General features: G+C 43.0%; 1 protein-coding gene across 11 annotated transcripts in view; it reads left to right on the plus strand.

Annotated features, from left to right (window-relative positions):
- The window catches only part of KMT2A (lysine methyltransferase 2A), an 88,340-nt gene that overhangs the window by 46,955 nt on the left and 29,190 nt on the right, over positions 1-12,195 (plus strand). For 6 of the 11 annotated variants that reach the window (XM_070078958.1, XM_070078952.1, XM_070078980.1 and 3 more), the window contains 13 exons: positions 852-916; positions 1,981-2,358; positions 2,651-2,724; positions 3,214-3,345; positions 3,959-4,072; positions 7,443-7,589; positions 7,979-8,074; positions 8,310-8,430; positions 9,182-9,304; positions 9,710-9,894; positions 10,738-10,911; positions 11,614-11,724; positions 11,967-12,040. In XM_070078958.1, the coding sequence (XP_069935059.1) occupies positions 852-916; positions 1,981-2,358; positions 2,651-2,724; positions 3,214-3,345; positions 3,959-4,072; positions 7,443-7,589; positions 7,979-8,074; positions 8,310-8,430; positions 9,182-9,304; positions 9,710-9,894; positions 10,738-10,911; positions 11,614-11,724; positions 11,967-12,040 (1,794 nt within the window). The remainder of the gene's footprint in view (positions 1-851; positions 917-1,980; positions 2,359-2,650; positions 2,725-3,213; positions 3,346-3,958; positions 4,073-7,442; positions 7,590-7,978; positions 8,075-8,309; positions 8,431-9,181; positions 9,305-9,709; positions 9,895-10,737; positions 10,912-11,613; positions 11,725-11,966; positions 12,041-12,195) is intronic. The other 5 variants (XM_070078968.1, XM_070078982.1, XM_070079005.1 and 2 more) reach the window with 3 other exon arrangements.

Here is a 12,195-nt window from a genome sequence, read left to right on the forward strand (position 1 = left end):
TGTCCCAAGTGGCGTCTTAACCACTGCCTCAAACACTTACCCGCTATGGGTGTAGTTTCTGCCACATGGAAAGATTTGTATAAAATGGATCAGGAGAGTTACAGAAACAGAAATTTTGGTGGGTGAGCATTTCGCAAAGTGCTGGCACAAGGAATAGATATTATCCATGGATATCTGCTGAATGAATGAATGAATAAATGATGCTCGTTAATAAAAAGCTTAATTGGGAGAAGTACTGCATTATTTACTTCAGTGGAGACAATTTCCAGGAGATGATAAGTAGTTCTGTGCTTTGTTTTGACTGGGCCTTAAGCAAGAATCTTATTATCCCATATAGGTACGTGATGGCAAGCTAAAATTGCATTAAATGTAAGGGTTGATGTGGTGAAATTTTAGACTTCAAATTAAATTTGAGTTTCACTAAATTTAAATTAAGGGGTGAAGTATTCGTGTATCAGAGCCATGAGACCCACCTACCTGTAGCATTATATTGATAGACAAATGCCTTACTGGCTAATTGTAGTCTATTTTATGATTATAAATGTTATAAGGACCACAAGATTTATTGAGTGATCATTTTGTGTGCAGTGCTAGTCAGTATTAGGTTATAAGAAATTTGAGTCCCATTTCAAAATAATTTGATATTTGTTCCTTCTAGATCCTCAGGGTGGGTAAAATTGCTGCTTTCAGGATCTGAAGGTTCAGATTTAACCTGAGTAATGAGCAGACTTTTTCAGCTGTCAAAATGAACCTGAATAAAAAATTCACTGATTCTTGCAGACAAATGACCACTTGTTTCAATTGCTTCTCTTGCAAATGTAACTTACATGGCTTATTCTTTGTTGTCATAGGATGAGGAAATGTCAGAATCTACAATGGATGCCTTCCAAAGCCTACCTTCAAAAGCAAGCTAAAGGTAGTGTTGCTAAAAAGGGTCTCACTCCAAATGCTCCCTGTGTTAATGCAGTATAGTCACAAACATAGTAAAGAAGAATACTAGTTTTTTAAGTATTGCTGTTTCCGGCGAGTTTGTGGTGGTTGAAGCTGGGTGATGGGTGCATAAGGGTTCATTTGACTACTCCCTGTATTTTGGGTTATGTTTTAAAATTTATGTAGTAATTAAAATGTATTTAAGAATTATAGTCTATGGTCCACTCCCCAGAGCAATAGAAGTGTGCGTGTTTCCTCTGACCAACTTAACATTAACTGTTTTGAGCCTTTCAATGCCAGCTTTAACTGCAGGGAACTGAGAATAAGGTTATGTTACATTTCTATGCATCTATTTTATTTTACTTTTTAAAGATTTATTTATTTGTTTGAAAGGCAGAGTGCTTTCAGCTGGTTCACTCCCTAAATAGCCACAGTAGCCAGGATTGGGCCAGGCTGAAGCAAGGAACTCCATCTGGGTCCCCCAAGTACTGGAGCCATCATCCGCTGCCTTCCCAGGCGCGTTAGCGAGAAGCTGGATCAGAAGTGGTGTAGCTGCAACTCGACCTGGTGCTCCAAACAGGATGTCACTGTTGTAGGTGGCAGCTTACCTCACTGCGCCACAATGCCAGCCCCAAACATCTATTTTATTTTTTTAAAATATTTATTTATTTATTTGAAAGTCAGAGTTACACAGAGAGAGGAGAGGCAGAGAGAGAGAGAGGTATTCCACCCGATGGTTCACTCCCCAGATGGCCACAACGGCTGGAGCTGCGCCGATCCGAAGCCAGGAGCCAGGAGTTTTCTTCTGGGTCTCCCAAGTGGGTGCAGGGGCCTAAGGGCTTGGGCCATCTTCTACTGCTTTCCCAGGCCGTAGCAGAGAGCTGGATAGGAAGTGGAGCAGCCAGGACCCAAACCATTGCCCATATGGGATGCTGACGCTTCAGGCCAAGGCGTTAACCCGCTGTGCCACAGCGCCGGCCCCCAAAAATCTATTTTAAATTAAAAAAAAATTGTCCTCCCTAATAGAAGACCTTGTTTTTTTCCTCCTAGCTGTGAAAAAGAAAGAGAAAAAGTCCAAGACCAGTGAAAAGAAAGAGAGCAAAGAGAGCAGTGTTGTGAAGAGCGTGGTGGACTCTAGTCAGAAGCCTACCCCACCAGCAAGAGAGGATCCTGCCCCAAAGAAAAGCAGCAGTGAGCCCGCTCCACGGAAGCCGGTCGAGGAGAAGAGTGAAGAAGGGAATGCCTCGGCGCCAGGGCCCGAATCCAAACAAGGCACCACTCCAGCTTCCAGAAAGTCCAGCAAACAGGTCTCCCAGCCAGCACCCGTCATCCCTCCTCAGCCACCCAGCACAGGACCACCGAGAAAAGAAGTTCCCAAGACCACTCCAAGCGAGCCCAAGAAGAAGCAGCCTCCACCACCAGAATCAGGTGAGTAGCAAGGAAGACACGGAGGAGCGGCTGAGCCACAAGTGCTAGCAAAGAGGCGCTGATGGCTCGGATGGCGTTTGGAAACCAGAACTGGGGGATCTTAAGTCTTCGGCTCCAGAAATTAGCTGCCTTTTGTATAATAATAAAGAAATGGAAGATTTTTTTTAGAACCAGTTACATTGGAGAGATTGTCTTCATTTTTCCTTTGAAATCCAGGGTGTCTCTCATAGGCTCGTCACTCATAACGTAGCTGTTGCCAGCATCTGACCGCAATCTGCTTTGAATTCTTTAGGTCCAGAGCAAAGCAAGCAGAAAAAAGTGGCTCCCCGCCCTAGTATCCCTGTGAAACAGAAACCAAAAGAAAAGGTGAGGACAGATTTGTTTCTCTGCCACCTCTTGGGCACGTGTGCTATTCCATCCTTGACATGGATGTGACTGAGCAAAACTGCATTCCTTCTTCTACGTAGATAGCAGTGGGATTTCTTGAAATGAATAAACTTTAGGGTTAGCCTTTAGCCCTTGTCTTTTTTTGGTCTCTTTCCCTTGTTGCCCCACAGGTTCTAGCCTAGGAATCTGCTTGTTCTGCAGGCCCCTTGGCATAGTTGGGTTTTGTTTTACTTCACAGTATTTGTAAAAATTGCCTTTCCCTGTGTCCACTATTTTTATTTGTTATGGATAGAAGGAGAGAGCTGATGTAAGGATCTTCTGAAGATGACTGTTCTGTTTCTATGGGCCACTTACGTTGGAAACAAGGTTTTCGGGTCTATTAATGAGATTTGTCCTTTGCATTACACATTGCAAATGTGATGGCCTGTCGGCTGTGCTTTGTTCTGTAACCGTCTTATGTCTCCTTAGGAAAAACCGCCTCCCATCAGTAAGCAGGAGAATGCCAGCACTTTGAACATCCTCAACACTCTGTCCAATGGCACTAGTTCTAAGCAGAAAGTCCCAGCAGATGGAGTCCACAGGATCAGGGTGGATTTTAAGGTAAATGTGTTCAGTGATCAATCACACGGTGCGAGGGAAAATGGAATCAAAAGATGAGCTCATTTTACCACAAATACACTTTGAAATCCTCCCATAGTTTTTCCATAATATAAACTTTCCATGAACTTTTTGAAGACCCTTTGTACATGGACTTTAAATAACGAAAATGCTGTGACCAAAGGTGTTGAAGGAAGAAGTCAGCACCAGCCGGGTCGTGTCTGAGGGTGATGGCAGCAGGTGGGTTCAGGCCAGGAGAGCCTCTGCCAGGGCTGTGAAGTCAGTGAGTGTGAGTGGCTGGAGCCGCAGCTCTGCCGGCCACCGCGTGCACGATCTGAGGAAATTATTCTTTCACATGGGAGCAATCAAACCAGGATGTCGGGAAACTCAATCTCAGTATCTCTGCAATACATGTAATAGGAATTGAACCTGTCTGTGAATCTCTCCATAGTTTGTGTCTGAGTTTAAAATTTTTAGAAGCAGTTATTTCTGGTTTCATTGAATACTCCTCTTGACGTTCTGGTGTTACTCTAATTTTATACTTTCCATCCTTATTTTCAATCCAAGGTTGTATCATTTTAAAACTTGCCTGAGTGACCTTTCTCTCTCCCTGCAGGAGGATTGTGAAGCAGACAACGTGTGGGAGATGGGAGGCTTGGGAATCCTGACCTCTGTTCCTATAACACCCAGGGTGGTTTGCTTTCTCTGTGCCAGTAGTGGGCATGTAGAGGTAAGGCATCCTGCATCTTCGTACCCAAGGAGGGCTGGTGATAGATTCCTTTGTTGAGGAAGAAATAAATTATTATGTTCTGTTGGTATTTAGCAGGTACTATCCCGTTTAAACCAGCTAAGGAAATGTTTTTGATGTTTTAGAGATTTCAGGAAGAAGTCTGCTTATTTGAGTAGCAAAGCTATTGCATGAGGAAAGGGTGATAGTCTGGGGCTGTGTTGAGGTGCAGCAGGTTAAGCCACCACCTACACATGGGCATCCACATGAGTGCTGTGGGAGTCCTGACTGCTCCACTTCCGATCCAGCTCCCTGCTATGGCCTGGGAAAGCAGCAGAGGAGCCCAAGTGCTTGGGCCCCTGCACCCATGTGGGAGACCCAGATGGAGTTCCTGGCTCCTGGCTTCAGCCTGGCCCAGTCCCAACCAATGTGGCCATTTGGGGAGTGAACCAGGAGATGGAAGATCTCTCTCTTTCTCTGTCTCTCCCTTTCTGTCTGTAACTCTACCTTTCAAATAAGTCAAATACACCTTTAAAAAAAGAAAGGTTTAATAGTTTTACCTCTTAAGGTCAGTCTTTATTAAAGACGTGATTTTTCTGTTAGCTGTCTGGTCACAGGAGGAGTGAGAGTGGTCTGCAATAAGAGACGCCATGCATGGCCCCTGGTCTGTAAAGAGCTCTTGGCAATTAATGAGAAAGAAAGAAATGATTGGCAGTAAAAAATTTTAAAAAGCAGAGGACAGAAGTAGATAATCCACAGAATGAGAAATAAAAGCATAGCAGTGGGGGCAGGGGCTATAAAGCCCGCAATTGACAGAAAACTAGAAATTAAATCATGATAAAAGGGATTATTCAGAAATGAGGACTTTCTGTTGGCTGAAATATCGATTAGTTACAATCTTTCTTTCTGAGGGGGTGGTTTGAAAATATGTGCTTCCCTTTAACATGCGTATAACCCCTACCTCACCAGTGACACTCCAGGTGTTTATTTAAGTATATTATTGGATACATTGGTATATATTTGTATCTAAAAAAGGTTTATTTCCATATTGTTCATGATAATATAAAATAGGAAACAACAAAAAAGTCCAATCAGAAGAGGTCTTGCTTAAAATAATACAAGAAATAACTATAATGACAAATATGAAGTCCTAAATATAATATACATGATATCAACATGGAGCGATATCTGTAATAAAGCACTGAGTGAAAAAGCAGGTTGCAAAGTAGTCTGTAGAGGTAAGCGTTGAAGCAGCAGGTGAAGCCCCTCCTTGGGATGCTCACATCCCTTTGAGTCCCTGAGTTCAGGTGCCCCCTTCGCCTCGTCCTCACGCACACTCTGGAAGGCAGCAGATCATAGTTCAAGTACTTGAGTCCTTGCCATCCATGTGGGAGACCCTGAATGAGTTCTGGGCTCCTGTCTTCTGCCTGGCCCCACTCTGGCTGTCGGGGGTGTTTGGGGAGTGATCTCTGTCTCTCTCTTTCTTTCTCTATCATTCTATCTTTCAAATAAAAGTAAATAAATAAACATTTAAAAATATTTTATAAAGCCAAAATAATATATAAAACAGAATCTCATTTTTTGTTTAAATACATGTTTTAAAATGTAATGTAGAGAAAACATGGAAGGAGTCACAGTAAAATATGAAGAGTGTGATTAGAATATGAGTGACTTTTGTTTTCTCTGTTTATCTTTTCTATTTTTTGAAGTATGGGCCACCTTATCAATGAGGAAAAAAAAAGGTAGCACAATTTTAAATAGGAAGCAGCGATTTGCCATTCATGAGGAATGCATCCAAAGACCTTTGTAATTCTCAAATTCCTGAGTACTTCCTTAGCTTATTATTTATATGGAGAATACCCAAGGTTGGGTTGAAATCATGTTGTTAATCAGTGAGACTCACATACTTGTTGATTTAAATTATGCATTAGCAAAATTACAAATTACTACTTGGTATTTATTCTTTGAGCAACTATTTTCCATTTTAAAATGTTTGTTTATTTAAGAGATGACAGATCTCCCATCCAGTGACCCACTCCCCAAATGCCTGAATGTCCAGGGCTGGCCCAGGCCAAAGCCGGGAGCCCTGAACACAAGCCAGGTCTCTCACAAGTGTCAGGAAATCAGCCACTTGAGCTGTCATCATTGCCTCCTGGGGTCTGCACATCAGCAGGAAACTGGAGTCAGGAGCTGGAGTAGTCATTGATCCCAGGCATTCCGATATGGGACAGGGGCATCCCAACCAGTCACCCAACACTAGGCTAAACACTCACCACACAAGTATGTTCTTAGTGCCTTAAAGTTGATATGCTAGTATTTTGATACATTATTATTATCTGAGTGAAAAGAGCAGGTTACAAAAAGGTATCTAGGGGCAAGTATTGTGAAGCAGCAGGTTAAACCGTGACTTGGGATGCTCGCATCCTTTATCAGAGTACCCGGGTTCAAGTCCCACCTCCGTTTCCAATCCTTATGGAGCTTTCTTAGGATTGGCCAGTTGTCCCAGTGATATCTTTATGGCATAAGAAATCTCTGGGTTGTCTTCTTGTGTCTTTGAAAATCCTGTATCAACATGAAAATATTTTTAAAACCAGCACTTACAGGGATTGACATTTGGTGCAGCAGTTAAGACACTGCTTAGGCTCTCCACACCCCCTGTCGTAGGCCAGGGTTTGAGTACCGGCCCTGCATCCAGTTCCAGCCTCCTGCTAATGCTGCCCTGGGAGGCAGCAGGTGATTACGCAGCTGTATGGGTCTCTGACATCCACATGGGAGACCCAGATTGAGTTCCAGACTCTTGGCTTTGGCCTGACCCAGCCCTGGATATCACAGGTATTTGGGGGTAAGCCAGAAGATGAAAAAAATCTCAATCTGTCTCCCTTTCAAATAGGTGAAAGGCAAATAAATTTAAAAAATTTTTTTAAATCAGAGCTTAGAATTGTTTAGCAAATTGTAGAAAACTTTCACAGTTCTCCCTTATTTGCATCTTCTGTTTCACTCCCCAAATGCCCACAATAGCTGGGTTTTGACCAGGCTGAAACCAGGACTTAATCCAGGCCTCCCACATGGGTCTCCATAGGGTGACTGGGACCTAAGGATTTGAGCTATCACCTCCTGCCTCCCCGTATGTACATCAGCAAGAACCTGGAACTGGAAGCAGAACTGGGAGACCAACCCAAGCACTCTGATAGGAGAGGCAGGTGTTCCAAGTGGCATCCTAACCTCTCACTAAACGCCTGCCTTCCTGGATATCTAGTGAATTAAATGTGTACCTGCGAACTCCTAAAACACAAGGTGTATAACTAGGGTAGAGTTGATCGTTCTTCCTACACATCATGTGATGCCCTTCTCCACTCCCATCTTTTCACTTCAGTTTGTGTATTGCCAAGTCTGTTGTGAGCCCTTCCACAAGTTCTGTTTAGAGGAGAACGAGCGCCCTCTGGAGGACCAGCTGGAAAATTGGTGTTGTCGCCGCTGCAAGTTCTGTCACGTCTGTGGGAGGCAGCATCAGGCTACCAAGGTACCAGCCACCTGGCGCGTTAGTCTCCATCTCCATTTCTGACTGCAGTGTAGAGTTTTGCATCTCTGTTCTTTTCTCTATTGACTTAGTCTCTTTTCACTACTTGCGTGTAATCAGCTGCCTACTTTTGTGCTTTAATTTTGGTTATACAAGCAGAAAATATGACATGAGACAAAATTGCAGGTCTGGGTGGTAAGAATACTTCCCACTGAGTGCCTTGCCTTTGGAGGCTCTGTGCTTTGACTGGGGCTGCACAGCCTAACAGGAAATGTGAACTGCTTTAGGGGTTGCTGTTCTTTCTTGAAGAGAAACATGAGATGCGTACAAAGTAGCTGGTGTGGAGCAGGGTGAAGTGGTGCCAACCTGTATGCCATTGTATTTTCTTGCAGCAGCTGCTGGAGTGTAATAAGTGCCGAAACAGCTATCACCCTGAGTGCCTGGGACCAAACTACCCCACCAAACCCACCAAGAAAAAGAAAGTTTGGGTGAGTGCCCGGTTATGCTGACTTGAAGAGAATGGTCCTGAGACGGCTGGGCTGGTGTATGTGGCAATAGGGATAGCCTTGCTTTCTGACGTCAGAGTAACAACTTTGTCTCATTGTGAGGAAAATTCACCACATTAAAGAAGTCAAATCCAGAACTGCATTGTGGTTGAGACTTTTTTAAAAATAAGAGAAGATACCAAAAGCAGATTCCTATTGAGTTTTTCTCCTCTCCCAGATCTGTACCAAATGTGTGCGCTGCAAGAGCTGTGGATCCACAACTCCAGGCAAAGGGTGGGACGCACAGTGGTCTCATGATTTCTCACTGTGCCACGACTGTGCCAAACTCTTCGCTAAAGGTATTCCCCAAAGCCACTTGGATCGGTTGACAGAGGTTGCCGTGGTACTGCGAGGGTGAACTGTGCAGTGCAGTAGAATGAAGGAGAAAGACTCACTCACTGTCCAAGAACGCCGTTTCAACGCGTTTACTATGTGCCTGCCCTGCCCTTTTCTTTGCACAGAAAACTTTGCAAATAGAAATAAAGATTTGTTTTTATTAGCTTGTGGGAAGAATTAAGGGAACTTCTTTAGTATGGCTCCCTGCAAAGAAATGCCGTAGGCGAGTAGAAGCGGAGTGTGGCACACACACATTTGGCTGTTCCAGGAATGATTTCACATGCTACTCGAGCTTCTTACGTTATGCTAGAAAAAGGATGATAGCTAATACATTAAACCGCTATTTTATTGACATAAGATACAATCATATCTTAAGATTTTTAAAAATTTCTTTTGAATGTTCTCAAAGATAGAGTTCGCTCTTCCGTCCTTTTCCCATTATGTTTATAATCTGCTTCGTGACCTTTTCTAAGTGGGTCTGAAGAGGAGAACTAGTGGCCCAGCAGAATCTCTTCGGGGAGGATGCTAGGAGCTTGGCACAATCTTTATACTTGGCTGCACCGCTGTGAACACTCCTTAGTAGACTGGTGCTGGCGTTCATGAGTCCAGGAGAGTGTAGATGCTGGATCAGACTGGCGCATGCACGGAAGTCAGGGGTTCGGAAAGCATTGGTGTGTGAGCCAAGCGCTGCTGCAAGCTTTGCTTTGCTTCCAGGAAACTTCTGCCCGCTCTGTGACAAGTGCTACGATGACGATGACTATGAGAGTAAGATGATGCAATGTGGCAAGTGTGATCGCTGGGTCCATTCCAAATGTGAGAATCTTTCAGGTACAGAAGGTTGGAGTCTTTTTATTACAGTTTCTTTCTCCCTTGCTACTCCTGCTTTGATAGCCCCTAGAGCACTAGAAACCTAAAATGATGGAAGTCTTTTCAAATGTTTTCTTGGCCTGTAGAATAAGTGACATTGAGTTATGTGCATGCTCACTTATCCAGAATACATCCTTTTATTTAAATTGGTACTGTAACCTATCAGTTCTCCAATAGCCAAATCCTGCATTAGTGTTTAATAGTGTCCCTTTTGGAGATGAGTATGTGTGATATCCTGCAGGATATTAGAAGCTTAATATGGTTCTTAGCATGCAGCTTCTTATAGTGATTGAATGGAGTAGTTACCTCCTCTCCTACCCCACCCCACCCCCCCTTCTTGGAGGCCCTCCTCATGGTAGATTTTTCTTTTCTTAGATGAGATGTATGAGATTCTATCCAACCTGCCAGAAAGCGTGGCCTACACTTGCGTGAACTGTACCGAGCGGCACCCTGCAGAGTGGCGGCTGGCCCTGGAGAAGGAGCTGCAGCTCTCTTTGAAGCAGGTTCTGACGGCCTTGTTGAACTCTCGGACCACCAGTCACTTGCTGCGCTATCGGCAGGTAGGCCGCGGCGCACCTTGTTTCCTGAGAGCTTGTCCCTGGGTGTTTTTACCAGGTGATGGGGTTGGGGAGAGAAGCGTTTGTTTCATTTTGCGTCCTTCTTCGTTAAGTTTCGTAGAGTCATTTTGGCCATAACCACTAGGAAAATATTTACAGGCAAGAATGGGACCTTCTTTGGAATAAGAAAGCTAAGAAAGGAAGGGCCAGTGTCTTTAAAGGCCCAGCTGTTACAAGAAACTTGGACTTTATGTTCTGAAGGTGAGGGGAGCCAGTGCAGAGAATAAGATGGTCCGAATTGCCTTTTTTGGCCCCCCCAAAAAAATTATTCTGATCTCAGTGGAGGGGAAGGTTCAGAAAGACTTGAGCCTAGAAGCCAGCGCAATAGTGAGGAGGCCATTACAGTAACCAACTTGAAACCACTGGTTGCTGTCTGTAAGTTGTGAGCTGTGCACCCCTGAAGTACACACTGGGGAATATGAAGTATGGTGTTGGAATGGCCGCTTGATAGCTTAATCCCAAAGCCAGGCTGCTGTTTTATCTTCGCAGAGCTGCATTTTTTGAATAGGAAAACTAGCTGCTATCTCTGTTGTACTCAAAAGCAACCGGACACAGTGCCGATTCCCTCACATCAGGTTTGGAAGTCAGCAAACAGAACTCCTAAGTTAGCCTGGCCAAGCTACTAGAGGACAGACTTGTTGGACTCTCCTTTTCTATTGGACAAATGTTTATTTTCATACTCTTTGAGTGTTATGCATTGAATACTTCACATTAATTTTCATAGAATTTGCATGGAATCCTCATTTTCAGTGTTAGATAAAAGAAACATATCTTTCCTGGCGACAGGCTGCCAAGCCTCCGGACTTAAATCCTGAGACGGAGGAGAGTATTCCTTCCCGCAGCTCCCCTGAAGGACCTGACCCACCAGTTCTCACGGAGGTCAGCAAGCAGGATGAGCAGCAGCCTTTAGATCTGGAAGGGGTCAAGAGGAAAATGGACCAGGGCAACTACATGTCTGTGGTATGTCCCCGTAGTGTATGCCAGCGTTTTGAGCACCAAGTTAGCTTCCTTGGATCTTTGGAGAATGAAGTTGGGTAGAAGTCAGCTGAGAAATCATTTGCATGGAATGCCGTGTGCCTTCAGATACCTAGAAATATGTGTTATGTTAGCTCCGTGTTTCAGAAGAAGGGTTATGATATGGTAATTTCTTAAAGTGGTTCTTTTATTTAGATTTCATCTGAGTTCTCTGAAAATTATTTTATATTAAGAGGAAGTACAGAAAAATTGCTTATGGGTTAATTGGTTTTCCCCTTCTGCAATCAGATCTGAATAATTATTCATAGGCAAATGGATGCCTTTTAATCTTATGATTTTGAGAATGTAAAGGAAATGCTCCTATATTAATGCTCTCATGGTCCATAGTTGCTATTTAGTTGTTTATTCATTTTAATTCAAATAAAAAATTGTGAGCCTAATTGGGTAGCTTACCATGATACAGCTAATTTGTTTGCATTCTTGCCTTGTTAGCCTAGCATCTCTTGATTGCCACAAGTTAATTGTGAACTGAATCCCAAAGGCCTCAGCCAAAAAGAAATTATACTGTATTAAAATAGAGTGTAAGTTTTCTATTAGATCTGTGTGCTGAATGATTGAGGAAGAAAGAGGAAGTAGTTTTGAGAGCATTCTGTTTCATGAATAATTAATGTTTTGTTTTTTATATAGTTGGAGTTCAGTGATGATATTGTGAAGATCATTCAAGCAGCCATTAATTCAGATGGAGGGCAGCCAGAGATTAAAAAAGCCAACAGCATGGTCAAGTCCTTCTTTATTCGGGTGAATACTATTAATAGCTCATGTCTTTAATGCTTACCTGTGGATAGTTAACCTCTGAATGCAACAGATTTGTTCTCTTCTGCTTTTGCTTTGCCCTATGTATAACAAACACATGATTAATTTGTTCCTCCAGTTTTTTAGCAGGAAGTTGATGAGGTTGCCAGAGTGGATTTCTATGTGGTTTCCAAATGAGTGTTCACATGTTGACATTTTATTTTTTTGTTTGTTTGTTTTTCTTTTAGCAAATGGAACGTGTTTTCCCTTGGTTCAGTGTCAAAAAGTCCAGGTTTTGGGAGCCAAATAAAGTATCAAGCAAGTAAGTAAATTCAGTATTATTATTTTTTCCTTCTTGTTGACTGGAAATATGAGAGGTTTCCTATTCTAGATGGAGATTTCCTAAGAGATTTTAATATAAAAAATGAATCCATTGAAACTCCTTTTCAGTGCTAGTTTAGACACAACATGTAGTGT

The sequence above is a fragment of the Oryctolagus cuniculus genome, chromosome 1 (assembly GCF_964237555.1).
Source record: "Oryctolagus cuniculus chromosome 1, mOryCun1.1, whole genome shotgun sequence".
Classification (NCBI taxonomy): domain Eukaryota; kingdom Metazoa; phylum Chordata; class Mammalia; order Lagomorpha; family Leporidae; genus Oryctolagus; species Oryctolagus cuniculus.